Raw genomic sequence first — 14,456 nt, 5'->3', positions numbered from 1 at the left:
GTGAAGAAATTTAAAAGACAAAAGAATAAAGAAGGAAATGTAGTAAAAGCAAGGAAAATGCCTAAAGTTGTAGGAAATGATGCAGAAGAAGCAAGGCGAATACAAGTACAAACATCTCCAAATGTTTTGTACAGTTGTATGCATAACCTTCGCAACGAACAGGAAGCGTATATTTCTTCTATTGGTTTGGAGAATTTGTTGAATATGAAAGTGGATGGGTGTGCATCAATTATGGGGCATTATACTGTAAGGAATTTTGATGCAGATAGGATGGTACTCAACCTTCATCATGGAGATATACCAATTAATCAGGAGGTTATTCACGAAATGTTGGGTCTGCCTCTGGGAAATGTTACAATAAAGTCCATGGCTTATAGAGAAGTCACAGATGACACGATAACTGTTTGGAAGAAACAATTCGATGATGAAGATAATATTAGACCAAGGGCAGTTCAACAAGTTATTATGCAAACAACACGTGCGGATTTACTCTTTAAAGTAAACATCTTTGTCCTGCTGTGTAATACACTAGGTTAGTCGATGAGCATGGGAACATGTGACCTGTCCATGTTATCAAAAGTCACGAAAGACCTGGATCTAAGTGACATTGATTGGTGTGGATATGTTTTTGATTGCCTTAAGGAGACAAAAAGTGCATGGAATCCAAACAGCAAAAAAGGATTCTATGCTGGGCCAATTATATTGCTGCTGGTAAGAGTTGTTTTAAATTCAGTTGTCATTCAATATTGGTTGACTTATGTGTGCAGATTCATTAAAGTGTATTTAATTAATACAATATTTATTTGTCTTTGTTGTAGTTGCTATACGTAGAAAGTGTTCGATGCGATTCAGTGAAGATTGTACGAGGTAGACCAGCAATATGTTTTTGGAATGTTGATAAACTGCGTGAGCGAGAAAGAGTAGAGTGTAGGACAATAGGTCTGGGTATGGGTGAATTGCAAGAACCATTTCAAGTCATCAATGAAGCATCGGAAACTAGTAATGTAGGGCAAGAAAAAGTTCAGGTAATATTTTATTATATTGAATAATGCATATGAAATTTAAAATTTGTTATTTTGTATAATCTAAATTAATTACATTCATACATGTTGACAGGGGAATGATGCAAGAGGTGTGAAAATTAGTGATAGAACGTGTAAGGTATTAATATAATATAATCATTAATAAATAATAAGGTATTAGTACAAAAACTAATAGTGTATTAATTTTCGTAGGGAAATCAAAGATAGGAAATTTTTAGTGGAAGTGGGGAAAGTGTTGAGGTAGTTTACTACTTATTCACGTTTGAATTATGAGTTACTATAGTATTAATTAATACTAAATGACATATTAATGTTTTTATTTGGTTTGTAACGTAATTATATTGTGGTGACCTTATTAGACAATTATTTCAACAATAAAGGAGATGCACGACATGCTAGTGCAGCAAAAGAAAGTGTTGGAAGACAAAATAAATGATGCTGTTAAGAAATATCCTGAGAATCAGTTGGTCAAAGAATGGAAAAACAAAGTAAATGATTTGTTTAATGAAGTTTCTGCATCAGAGGAACCATAACAATCTCAATGGTGGTATGATAACGCGACTGAAATTGAACGTACGCTGATTCTAGCAACATCCCACAAACAATTTGACAACTCCCTGATAGCAAAATGTAGTATTCAAATGTCACAGGAATATGCAGACTTCGTGAATAGATCTGGAAGAAAATCTTTTCAGACTACACCACCATCTAAAATGAAAATGCCAATTCCTTTGTATGTAGTACCATTCAACAATGATGAAAAGGGGTTTAATAGAAGAGGGTACATGCCTCGCATGAAATCGAATATATGAAATCTCCTTACATTATACAGGCTGTTGATATCATCAAAGGAGTTCCACGACAAGAAAAACGTGTAGCAGAATGGATATTCTCTCTCCAGGGAGAGCCAAAGTAAGTTGCATTTAAAATATGTTTAAAATTACTTAATTTTGTTGGTTGCTTATTAAAATTAGTATTAATTGGTCACGTCTTTTGCAGTGATATAGTTTTCCACACTTTGGATGGTTTTTCTGCTGAGAGGTTTCACATGGAAAGTTTTTTTTCCAACATGTGAACTATTTGGTCATTTGACTGATTGTTGGAGTCAAGTGTTGAATCTTGATGAAAGTAAGCGTGCACCTGAATCGACTCTCGTGCAAGTCTGACTTTGCAAGTCCTCCAATTATGGTTAACATATTGATTGCAACCTGCGCAAATTCTGGTTTTTTTCTTTACAGCTGCAACAACTTTCTCAATAGCACTAACCATTCTTTTCTTAGTTCCACTACCTTTGGTACATATAGATGAAGGTGGATGCATATTTATTTCATCAGGAATGTTGCGTATTCCAAGCATCCGAATAATTTCTTCTTCATCATTATCAGATGATGTTTGGTTTGAACTGCCAGACTCCATTGCTGCTTGCTTCAAGTAACGTGTTTTTTCAACAAATTCCAACAATTTCTCCTTGCTTCTTTTGAAATGATACAAGCAGTATTCAATATTGATGTATGTCTCTGTTAGAAGTTTAAAGGTGTCATCTTCTATTTCCATGGCAACATGTTTCATGGCAAGCAAATGGCTGGAAATTGCATCCCTTCTCCATCTTCTGAGAATATGCTGCTCTGGAATCTTTTCAACATGATTGTTTTTCAATACAGCAAAAATATGACGACACAAAATGCCAGTACGTATGAGGTGATTGCATGAACATTTAACTTCTTTTTCAGGCAACTTTAGTTCAACCTACATTGTATAACAAAAATAATGTATGTTAGTAACTGATTGAATTAACATATTAGTTGGTGGTAATTGCATAATATTGAAACAAGTATATGTAATTTAAAAATAATGATATGATATACTTGTATGATCACTAATGAATAGCGTTTAAACGATCAAGATAACCTTGCATTTCATCTTCAACTGTTTGCTCTTATCCGTTTGTGTAATCATAACAACTTGCCACCCATCAATCATTTCAACAATGTCAATAGAACAGTACCAGGATGCTTTAAATATTTCCTTTTAGACCTCATAGAAAACGGTTTTAGTGTAAACCACAACTGCATGTTCTAGTAATCCACTTGGAAGCGTCATTTAATGCTTTGCATTTTTTTGTATCATGTTCTAGTTTCTATTGACCATTTCGTTGCTTTCCAATTGCAGTGTCGTAGTTCATCATGAAATAGATAGAAAAATTACAAAAGTTAGAGTATTTATTAAAAAATGAGTTGACGCTTTCAGACCTTGAAGTAGTTTTCATCAGACCGTGTAGTGGCATGTCTTTAAAATAGGCTGGAATCCAAAGCTTTCGATCCATGTACATGTCTTTGAACCATCTTTTGTCCTGTAGTTTGAATTTTCTCATAAGTAGTTTCCACCTTGATTCAAAGACTTCAGGCTCGATGTAGACATTCCAAACAAGCTTAGTAAAACGCTTTCGAAAATCAGTGTTTTTCAAAAAATCGGCTGAAACCTGAAAAAAAAACATTAGAATTTTATAAGATTATCTATGAATAAACAATATCTATGCTAATCATTTTCAAAAATATGTAAACTGTGTAAATCATTGTTGAATAAATTAAAACATGTTGCGTGTTAACTTTAACCAAAATATACACACCTTAGCTTGTAGTTTTTTCATAATGTGCCACATACATAAACGGTGATTAGACCTAGGAAATATTGCTTCAACGGCCTGTAGAATTGATGGATCTTGGTTTGTTAACACTAATTGATGGTGTTTTCCATGTGCTTTCAAAAAAGCTTCGAGCAACCAATGATAAGATTCTATTGACTCGTTGCTTAACAAACCTGCTCCAATGTTTATTGAATGTTTGTGGTTATCAATGGCTGTAAACGGAATAAAAATCATTCCATACCTGTATTAAAAAGGTAATTAAAAACAAATTGAACATTGATTATAAACTCAAAAAACATCAATATTCATATTTAAAGAAAAAAATAGATTACTATAAGAGCATACTTATATTGTTCGGAATGTAGCATCAAATGAGATCACATCTCCAAACTGCTTGTAATATAACTTATCGGTTTCATCCACCCAAAACATTACATTTAACACACTATCAACACATTTATACTTAAATGTCTAGTTAGGTAACTCATCTTTCCTCATGTTCATTTTGTCAACAACCAGCTGTGCATCCTTGTCACCTATAATGTTTCCCATCTTCCTTCTAAAATTTTTATAATCAATTGCTTCAGGGCCAACGTTTTCATAACCTCCTTGCAAACTAGCTTGTAACTTATGTGCCTTTGTTGCACCAATGTTAGATGTTGAAGAACGCACTATAAACTCCTTGTCTTTATAACTAAGTCGTCGTGCACGTTTGGAATACCGTCTTTCTTATTTAATTTCTAGGGGGTGGTTTTGCTTCTCTTCAAACTCATATATTTTACAAGCATTAGTTCGCATATGTAACCTTTCAAAATTTATCAATGCCTTGCAGTCCGTGATTCTGAAGTTTGAGTTTCGTTTATTCCTTCCAGTTCCCTTAGGATCCAAAGTGTCAGTTGATCTGTTAGGTATTTTACCCATTTTGTTGCACACTACATACCTTTTTTTAATGGTTTTGTCACCAAACCTCGTTACTATATTTAACCTGACACCAAAACCTGCTTTATTTGCATATAATTTATACATTTCAACCGCCTCCTCTAATGATTGATAAGTAGCATCTACATCTGGCATAAATTCTTTAGCAACAATAGGTTTCCACAACTTGCTTTTCCCACCGGGCGAGTCAACAACATTACTATTGAATGATTCCTCTTCAGAATTAGTTCGATTTGTACTTGTTTTTTTTAGACAACAAAAAACAATAATGCGACATGAGAGACATGATATAAATTTAGATCAATTACGTATTCATAAACTAAACAATTTTCTAATCATAATCATCGTGTGTGAAACAATAATCAAAGTTGAAGTGTTTACTCATTTTAAAATACACATAACTATGTCAAAATATTTAAATCATTATCATATATAATTGTATTAATGCATAATCACCAATGCTTATCAAACTTAAGAAACATTATATTAAACTTACGAAACAATGTACAACGATTTGTGATATACACCAACATTAACTAACTAATACATAAAATGTATATGATTAATCGTATACAAATATGTACTGAATAAATGACACGTCTTATTCATCATATACATAAATTCAACACTGATTGTAATACACGAACTGTATTTAAAAGATGTTGATATTATTACCTTCACCCGCATAATCAGATAATTGCATGAATACTTCCGTTGTATTGATCATCCGAATGATAGAAATCGTCTTCATCATATTGATTATTGTCGAATGCTTCATCGCCATATTGATCATCATGTTCGGTATCATCGCTACTGTAATCAAAACAGTCCGACATCGATATTTTGGGTTAACAAATTCCTACGTTTTTATCTTCAACTAGTAACGATGTTACAGATACAAATGTCGATTGACTAAATCACGAATCGTATACTGGAAATTATATCTTCAATTCAACGATAGCTATGGAATATCCCTTAATTATAGGTAAATAATAATGGATAATATATTGATTATTAATTGTATTATATTAATTAAAAATTATATTAAACACAAATTTACTTAAATACCCTAATAAAATGATTGGCTGATAAGTGTTCTCGCGTTTTCAACCTTTTAGGTGTTCTCATTTGATCATACTCATATATATATATATATATATATATATATATATATATATATATATATATATATATATATATATATATATATATATATATATATATATATATATATATATATATATATATATATATATATATATATATATATATATATAACATACGAAACCACGGGAATAAAACTACAAACACAAGGTACACACTACAAGAAAAAGAAACATTAGCGACGACAAAAGTCGCCGAATGCCCTATCAGCGATATATATATATATATATATATATATATATATATATATATATATATATATATATATATATATATATATATATATATATATATATATAGATTTGTCGTCGGTAAAAGTAATAGCACTAAAAAATTGCCGGTGTTGCCCTGCCACTATTACTCAAAATGTTGCCGCTAAAGAGTTTTGTCACTGCTAATAACTATGTCACCGGTAATACCTCATGTCGTATATGTCGCCGATAATATTATTTTTCATTTCTTTTTTAAAATCAAGACTTTTCAGGTGTAGAAAAACCGATACATAACCACATTAAATGAAGAAAAAAAAAATTACATAACGACATCTAATTAGGTACAAAAGTGTTATAATTCCATACAGATACCAAAACATTAAACAACAAAAGTTTTATAAATTTATGTCACAACATGTCTAATCTACAAAACACAAACTAATTATCTGACGAATCATCATCTCCGCTCCCCTTGTTTCCTCCTTGATCATCACTTTGTGGTTTTCCTGATTGAGAAAGCACATAAAGTTCCTCCCTACACACCGGGTCGTTAAGCATTGCACAAAGTTTTTTCAACTACATAATAAATAACAATATACATAAACTTATAAGTTAAACTATCAACATAAACAAAAACTATCAAAATACATTGCTATTTCTTGCACTTAAATAAAAAAATAGCAAAAGAACATTGCTATTTCTTACAGTTGGGACATAAACAAAATTACAAAAACAACATGCATTTATTGATGACAAAGTACATTGCTATTTTTAAACAAGGGGCAAAAAACTAAAGTACATCGCTATTTCTTTCACTTGGAACATAAACACAATTAGCCAAAGTACATTGCTATTTTTAAACAAGGGGCAAAAAACTAAAGTACATTGCTATTTATTTCACTTGGAACATAAACACAATTACCAAATCAACATGCATTTATTGATCATTATATAGATATATGAGACTTTAAAATTTAATACTTTACTTATTTTGTGCTAAAGAGCTTTAAATACAATAAAACCAAAATACATTGCTATTTCTTATATTTGGGACAAAAACACAATTACAAACATAATTACCAAATCAACATGCATCCTACATTAATAACATTATCAAATATACATAATTTATACACACATACATTCCATATTTCATACATAGAAATACACATTATACACACATATACATATAAATAGATATATACACACATATACATATATTTGATCCACATTATTGTTTTCATACATAGAAATACACATTATACATACATATACCATGCAAAAACACATAAATATATACCAAATATACACACATATGACAAATTTCACATAATAAACACAAATACATAAATTTTGCAAATAATTTCAAAATTAACATAGGAAGAAACCTTTGGTGGCTGGAATCAACAATGGTGGTCGAAAATCAACAAGGTGGTGCAGTGGTGGTCGTAATCGATCTAGTGACAATAACTGAAAAAAAAAAAACAAAAAACTGAAATCAATGATTTTTCTTAATTTTTTATTTTTGCAATTAACTCAACTATAAGTTGGAAATTGTCATTACAAGAGAAAGAGAAAGAGAAATTAAGAAGGAATTGCACCTTAGTCACCAAGGAATTTCCGACGAACTTTTAGCAGCGACAGAAACTTTTAGAGGCGACTCAAGCTTGAGTTGCTGCTAAAAGTCTTTGTCGTGGCTAAAGGTGTTGCCGACAATGATATGATGTCTTGTAGTGTCACCCAATGCAAGTAATCTAACACCATTTATGAGTTAAGCGCATTTGAAAAGGTATTAGGTGCTCCACGTGGACATATAAAATAAATTGGGCGTAAGCCTTCCAATAGAGTCTTGTAATATTGGATAGTCCTCACAACCAACATAAAAAAACACAAACTCATGTACAACTAACATAAACCAAATCATTTTTCATTTCAAACTTTCATATAAAGATCAATAAATGCATATTAGTTTGATAATTTAGATGTTTGTTGATTATTTCTTATAATCTTTGGTAATTGAAATTTTGGTAATTTAGTTTATGTTCTTACTTTGGTATTTTATTTTATGTTAGTTTGGTATTTTGATATCTTTGGTAATTGGAAGTTTTATATTTTGATATGTTGATAGCTTGACAGGTAAGTTGGTATGTTGGTAGTTTTGATAATTAGAAGTTTGGTTTATGTTAGTTTGATATTTTGGTATGGTTGTAGTTTGGTCTATTATAAACTTCTATTTTATTACTTTGGTAATAGTTAATATTAATTTAGAAGTTTGGTAAGTATTAGTTCCAAACTTTGGTTTATGTTGAAATATATATTAATGTACATATTCATTTTGTAGCCGGAGTATCTTGTAAATGTTATTATTAGAAAACCCGACATATAGCAAGAAACTTGCAAATTGGTTTCAGTCATTGTCGAAATAAGTTGATATCGAAGGTAATGATGAAGAGAACGAGATGCCCGAAGATGGTATAAATGAGGAGTCAAACTAGTTTATTTATAATTTTATGTTTTGTTAAAGCTTTAAGTTTATGTAACAAACGACTTTAATATATTGTATATTTTGTATTAAATTTTTTATATGATATAATGGATTTTGCATTACCATTACCGTAATTTAAAAATTGTTTTAATATATATAAATAATAATTCATATATACTATAATAATAGTTCATCTATTTTTTTTAATAAAAAAAAAGGGTCTTTAGCGGCGACGGTAATAAAGAGAAGTAGTGGCGACATTATCTGCGACGACAAACGAACAATAGCAATGAGGAAACAACTACGACCAAGTAGCGACCACCTGTTGTGGTTAATGCTTTAAGCAGTGACATATGTCACCCTTAATACCTATACAAGGGCTAAGTAACGTCGGATTTTGATATAAACACCATATCTAACTTACCAAATGAACATAAACCAAGTGGTTTTCATAGTTAAGAGTTATACCATCTATTCTATTTTTTTAAAGAAATTATGAATTTATTCATAAGTAGTACAGAAATCTGGAATAAAGCTATAAGAAAACGCGAGTAACTATATATATATATATATATATATATATATATATATATATATATATATATATATATATATATATATATATATATATATAGGTAGGTTCAAATGTTTGTCACATCTATTGTATGTTAGAATGCACAAATATGAATTTAGTATTAATTATATGTATATTAAATGTTATCCATACTTATAACTCATTTTTATGGAAACTAATTAAATTCGTCATTAATGTCAACAATAATATTCTTTCGGAATCAATTCATATTTAGAAGAATGAGAGTGTATTCCAGCAGAATGAAAGTGTATTATAGTAGAATACACTCTCGTTCTTCATATTCCATACAACTTTATTGTATTTTAAGTGAGTGACTCCTGAAACAAAATACGAATTCATTTATAAAACCTAGATGATTTTACAAGAATGTTATTGCTAACATTAATGACAGATTTAATTAATTTTCATAAAAAGAGATTATAATTATGGATATCATTTAATATACATATAATTATGGAAATCATTTAATATCTATATTTATTTAATTAAATAATTATTTAATTTATTAAATTTCTATTGGTGTATTTCAACACACAATAAATGTAATAAACAAAATAACCTAGCCTTATATATATATATATATATATATATATATATATATATATATATATATATATATATATATATATAATCACAACTTTCTATACAAATTCGCTGAAAAAATTTTGAGTTTTGTTTTATAAAATAAAAAAAATTGATTTTTTGTTTTTTCTTTTTCAGCGAATTTGTATAGAAAGCTGCGATTTTTTATAAAAAAAATTCAAAAAAAAGTTTTGTGATCTCTAAGTAATTTTTTTTATGGATTTTTATGATTTTTAGGGTTTTTTGTTTTCCATAGAACCTAAACCTATATATATATATATATATATATATATATATATATATATATATATATATATATATATATATATATATATATATATATATATATATATATATATATATATATATATCAACAAAAAGTTATGAGACACAGAGCAATTAGTTGAAGGACCTGTTTACTAAGCTAAAAACTAATAAAAACTAAAAACTAATATTCGTTTACATTCGATTTATATTTCATCCGTTTTTTTCTTATGTAATTACGCTCAACAAAAAGACCCACAATTATGTTTGTATTCCTTACCATACTGCAAAAATTATTAACATGAAATCTTAAACTATAACTTTGAAACCATGTTAATATGTTAGAAATTCTTGGTGTACGTGATGAAAATATGCAAAAAATAACACATGCAATATGCAAGAATTAAGAGTATCCACAATGCGAGGTTTAATAAGAGTTGAATAGATGATAATTAGGATTGAATAGACATTTAATGGAGTGTGAGTAATCACATGGAAGAGAGTTGAATGAGAGAGTTGTATAATCATTAACTCGTTCAATGGATTTAATGTTTTCTTTTTCAATTAAATTTCAAACCAAATATAGGATTCCATTAAACTATATATAATTTAATGGAGTGTAGATAGAGTATAGTTGAATAAAAAATAAAATGTTGATATGACAGTGATGTGACAATTCATTGAACTCTATAGAGTTCAATGGATTGTTGATGCCCTAAGCATGATGAATAAGGAAAAACAAGTATCAACGAAAGTGATATTGGCGCGGCTCAAGCTGAGATTGTCTTTTACATCTTTGGTAAATCCTACTTCAGATTGAACCTAACCAACATCGCTTTCTTATTTGCTTCCTCCATATTCATCAATCACTTTAAATTTTATTTTTATTCTACTAGTTTTGTTTATAACATAATTGATAAAATAGACGATTACAAAAATAATAGTAAATTGGAATAAACAAATCATCATTTTTTAGGGGAACAAATCTGTGATGGAATCAAAAGGTAACCTTTTGTGTAGTGAAATATGGAGTTGTGGGATCTCCATATATTAATCATGGTTCATATAAAAAAAAAATTGGAAACCAATTAAATTATTAGAGAGATAGGAGCTCAAAAAGTTAAATAAAATAGAAACCAAATTAATTAAGTTCTAAAGGTATGAGCTTTCCTCAAAATAATCCAAAAGTCTTAATTTAAGTTATAATATATCTATTCACGAGTTATCGAATAAATAATTAAATATATATCGGTAGATAGATGATGAAAATTTTATTTTTCCATATGCTTGAGGTTAAAAAGGATTTTAAATATTTTTACCAGTAAACACGATATAAAAGATAAAATGGATACATTTGAAGTTCTAAGCAAAATTATAACGATATTTGATGGTATCTTAATCGTTATAGATTAAAAGTAGGATCAAAATATTGGTTGTCTAGAAGATATATGAATGCATGTTTTTAGGAACATGGGTTATGTTTTCATAGAGAACATTAGAAGAAGAGTTGGATATGCATGGTGGCAACGTAAGTGGAGAATAAGAAAGACTTAACTTCGAAGCTCTGCCTGTACGATGGAAACTTGATGGAAATGCACGGTGCAATGGGAGAGACTGAGAGAGAGGGAGAGAGATTGCATAGAAGAGTGGGGAGATGGTGAGGTTTAAGAAGAGGGTTTGTGTCTTGGGTTGAGAGAGAGAAGGTGGTGATTGAAATCATTTCAAGAGGGGGCAAAACTTCCTTTAGGTTTTATCATGCCTTAGTTTCTACTCATCTCTCTCTCTCTCTCTCTCTCTCTCTCTCTCTCTCTCTCTCTCTCTCTCTCTCTCTCTCTCTCTCACACACACACACACACACAGCACACATATTTTTTCAGGAGATGCTTGTTTATAACTCAATAAAGAGAGGGTCTTATTCGATAGACTATATCTTTGTTTCCGTAAAACTTATATAATTAATAAACAAGAATTCATTAGGATTCATAAATAAAATTGTTTGTTTGCAACCAATTTGGATCCATCGACGAGAACTTATTCAGTAAGTAATTAGGCTATCAAAACAATGTTGTTGAGTTTTTTAGAGAAGTGGGAGAAAAGAAATAATGAATGTAATGAAAATGAAATGAAATGAAAAGGTATTTCATTTGTGTTGGAAATATATATATTGATGAAAAACTGATAGTTTTTTTATAATTTTTTTGCTGGAACTTCTATAATTTTTTGTTTATTATGTAAATATTTGGTAATCTTAAGGAACATACGAATATTGGTAAGAAAATATATTTAGACAATGAAATCTCCCTTCACTCTTTGAGAATTGCGAGGATTTCCTTGGAAGAAGAAACAATGAAATCTCCCTTCTTTTCCTCCTAAAAACCTCATGAACACGATTTCTCTTTGTTACATTTCCCTCTCCATTTCTACAATAAAATCAAGAGAATACAACTTAATTAGCACAATATATACCATCTCTTATTCGTCACACTTAACAATTAACAAATATTTTATCTGTTACTTATTTTCTAATAGAATTTGTATAATTATACATTAATTAATTGTTTATAAAGTTATAACAAATAGTTATTTAACCCTCTCATTGTTTCTCTCTCTTGCGCACGCCACACTGAAAATATTCTCGCCCGTAAAAGCCCCAGTCATATTATATTATAGCTTTTAAGTATATATATACCAATACTTTGAGAAAAGAAAAGTTTTTGAAAGAAAGATCATGCTTTCTACTTAAATAATGTTTTATGTATGATACATATATTGGCTTATTTGTAACCTGTTAAGCATGCAAGTTTAATAAAGGGAATGATGAACGATTCGTACAAACATTAACAGTATAGAAATGCTTCGTGCATGTAGTTTAACTTCTACTAAATAATATATATTCGAATAAATATTTTACCATAAAATATAGTTTAAATTTTGACTTGTTACATAAGTTATATATATATATATATATATATATATATATATATATATATATATATATATATATATATATATATATATATATATATATATATATATATATATATATATATAAAAGACAAATTAGGCTCATTACAATTTACCAAGAGAAAATTAGGAGTTTACCAAAATAGTCACTTTCACATATGCCATCTGCAAAACGGTGATATCATATATGAAAATATGTTGCCTATTTAAATGTGTGTGTGTGTGGTGGGGTGGGGTGGGGGGAGACAAAGAGGTTTCAAGTGTAGTTTAAAATTTCGCTATGATAAATTATATGTGGAAATTTGAGAAATTCATTTGCTCATATGGCATCAGCTACATATGTGATATGATAAAATTGATTTTTCAAATGTCATCTGCAATAGATGTTCATCTTCAAACTAGGATTTCTAACAAAAACATGTATTTTTTTTTTCATTCGTACTACAAACTCTAGTATTTGTAAGGTGAAATCTAACATCCATACAACAAATTTAAATAAAGAACTAATGGTTTTTTAGAAGTCCTACTTTTAAAACATTAAAATATTCGATAAAAATTTCTCTGATATAATTCATTTCTCTGAGAAAAAAAATGACTTCAAACCCGACTGAGTATTTTTTGGTTGGGTGTATCGATAGTTTTTGATAGTTAGAAAATCATAGACATCCTCGGGAAAACACTAATGAACTACGCTATCCCTGTCACTTATGCGGTGAGATACCAACCATCCGACATCGCCCACAAAGCTAAGAGGCAATTGGCATCGAATAGTACCCATAAAGAACGCTAACCGCTACCGGCATCTGATGCCATCTGATAAGGGAGAACTCTTTCGGCAAAAGAATTTTACCAAAAAGCACGATTCAAATCATTATGCTCGATAAAAAGAAAAAAGGAAGCTTAAGTAGAAAACAACACTATTGCTAGTAAGATAGCGATCCAGAGAAGCGCCAAAGAAAGAAGGGGACACAAGCAAGCGCAAGAATCAAAGCAGGGCAGGATCGAAGAGCTTGGACAGCAAGCAAGCGAGAAGGAATCCCTCAAAGGCACTGAGGCAAGGCCTTTCCGATGCGCGCTAAGACAACCACTCACTCAATATATTAGGCGTTCTGTTAAGAACTATGGTGTAAAATTTCCAATAGATATAAGTTTTACCAATTTATATAATTTGATGAAATTGAAGAAAGCTTTGGAAGATAATATCACTTTGTCTTTAAATCTAGCATCTATATTGTGATATCTGACATCAATACAACGAATTTTAAAAAAAAGAAGTAACAGTTTTTTTTTATGAGTTCTACTTTTCGAATATTAAAATTCAACAAAAAATTTGTATGATATAATTTCTATGAGAAAAAAACATGGCTTCAAATTTGATTGAGTATGTTGTTGCTTGTATCGGTGGTACTTGACAGTTAGCAAATGATGAAACTCATACATTAGATCTTTTGTTAAGAACTATGGTGTAAAATTTTCGTCAAATATAAGTTTTCATGATTTATTAAATTTGTTCAAACTGAAGATAGGTTTGGAAGGTAGATATAATATCATGTTGTCTTTAAAA

At 29.6% G+C, this 14,456-nt stretch overlaps 1 protein-coding gene across 1 annotated transcript; it reads right to left on the bottom strand.

Annotated features, from left to right (window-relative positions):
* Positions 1-2,087: 2,087 nt before the first annotated feature.
* Positions 2,088-3,143, bottom strand: LOC111877790 (uncharacterized). The gene is made up of 2 exons (XM_023874291.1): positions 3,078-3,143; positions 2,088-2,789 (listed from the first exon to the last, which is right to left on the bottom strand). The coding sequence occupies exons 1-2, from the start codon at positions 3,141-3,143 to the stop codon at positions 2,088-2,090; spliced, it is 768 nt and encodes a 255-aa protein (XP_023730059.1).
* Positions 3,144-14,456: the final 11,313 nt, after the last annotated feature.

This window comes from Lactuca sativa, chromosome 7 (genome assembly GCF_002870075.4).
Source record: "Lactuca sativa cultivar Salinas chromosome 7, Lsat_Salinas_v11, whole genome shotgun sequence".
Taxonomy (NCBI): domain Eukaryota; kingdom Viridiplantae; phylum Streptophyta; class Magnoliopsida; order Asterales; family Asteraceae; genus Lactuca; species Lactuca sativa.
The sequence above is the reverse complement of the archived record's forward strand: the minus strand, read 5'-3'. Positions and strand labels throughout refer to the sequence as shown.

Bases quoted from the DNA above. Each gene is read 5' to 3' on its own strand.
- LOC111877790 (XM_023874291.1), bottom strand. From the start codon at position 3,143: ATGACGCTTCCAAGTGGATTACTAGAACATGCAGTTGTGGTTTACACT. The intron at 2,790-3,077 runs GTCTAAAAGGAA...TATACAATGTAG, and splicing joins CTAAAACCGTTTTCTATGAG to GTTGAACTAAAGTTGCCTGA.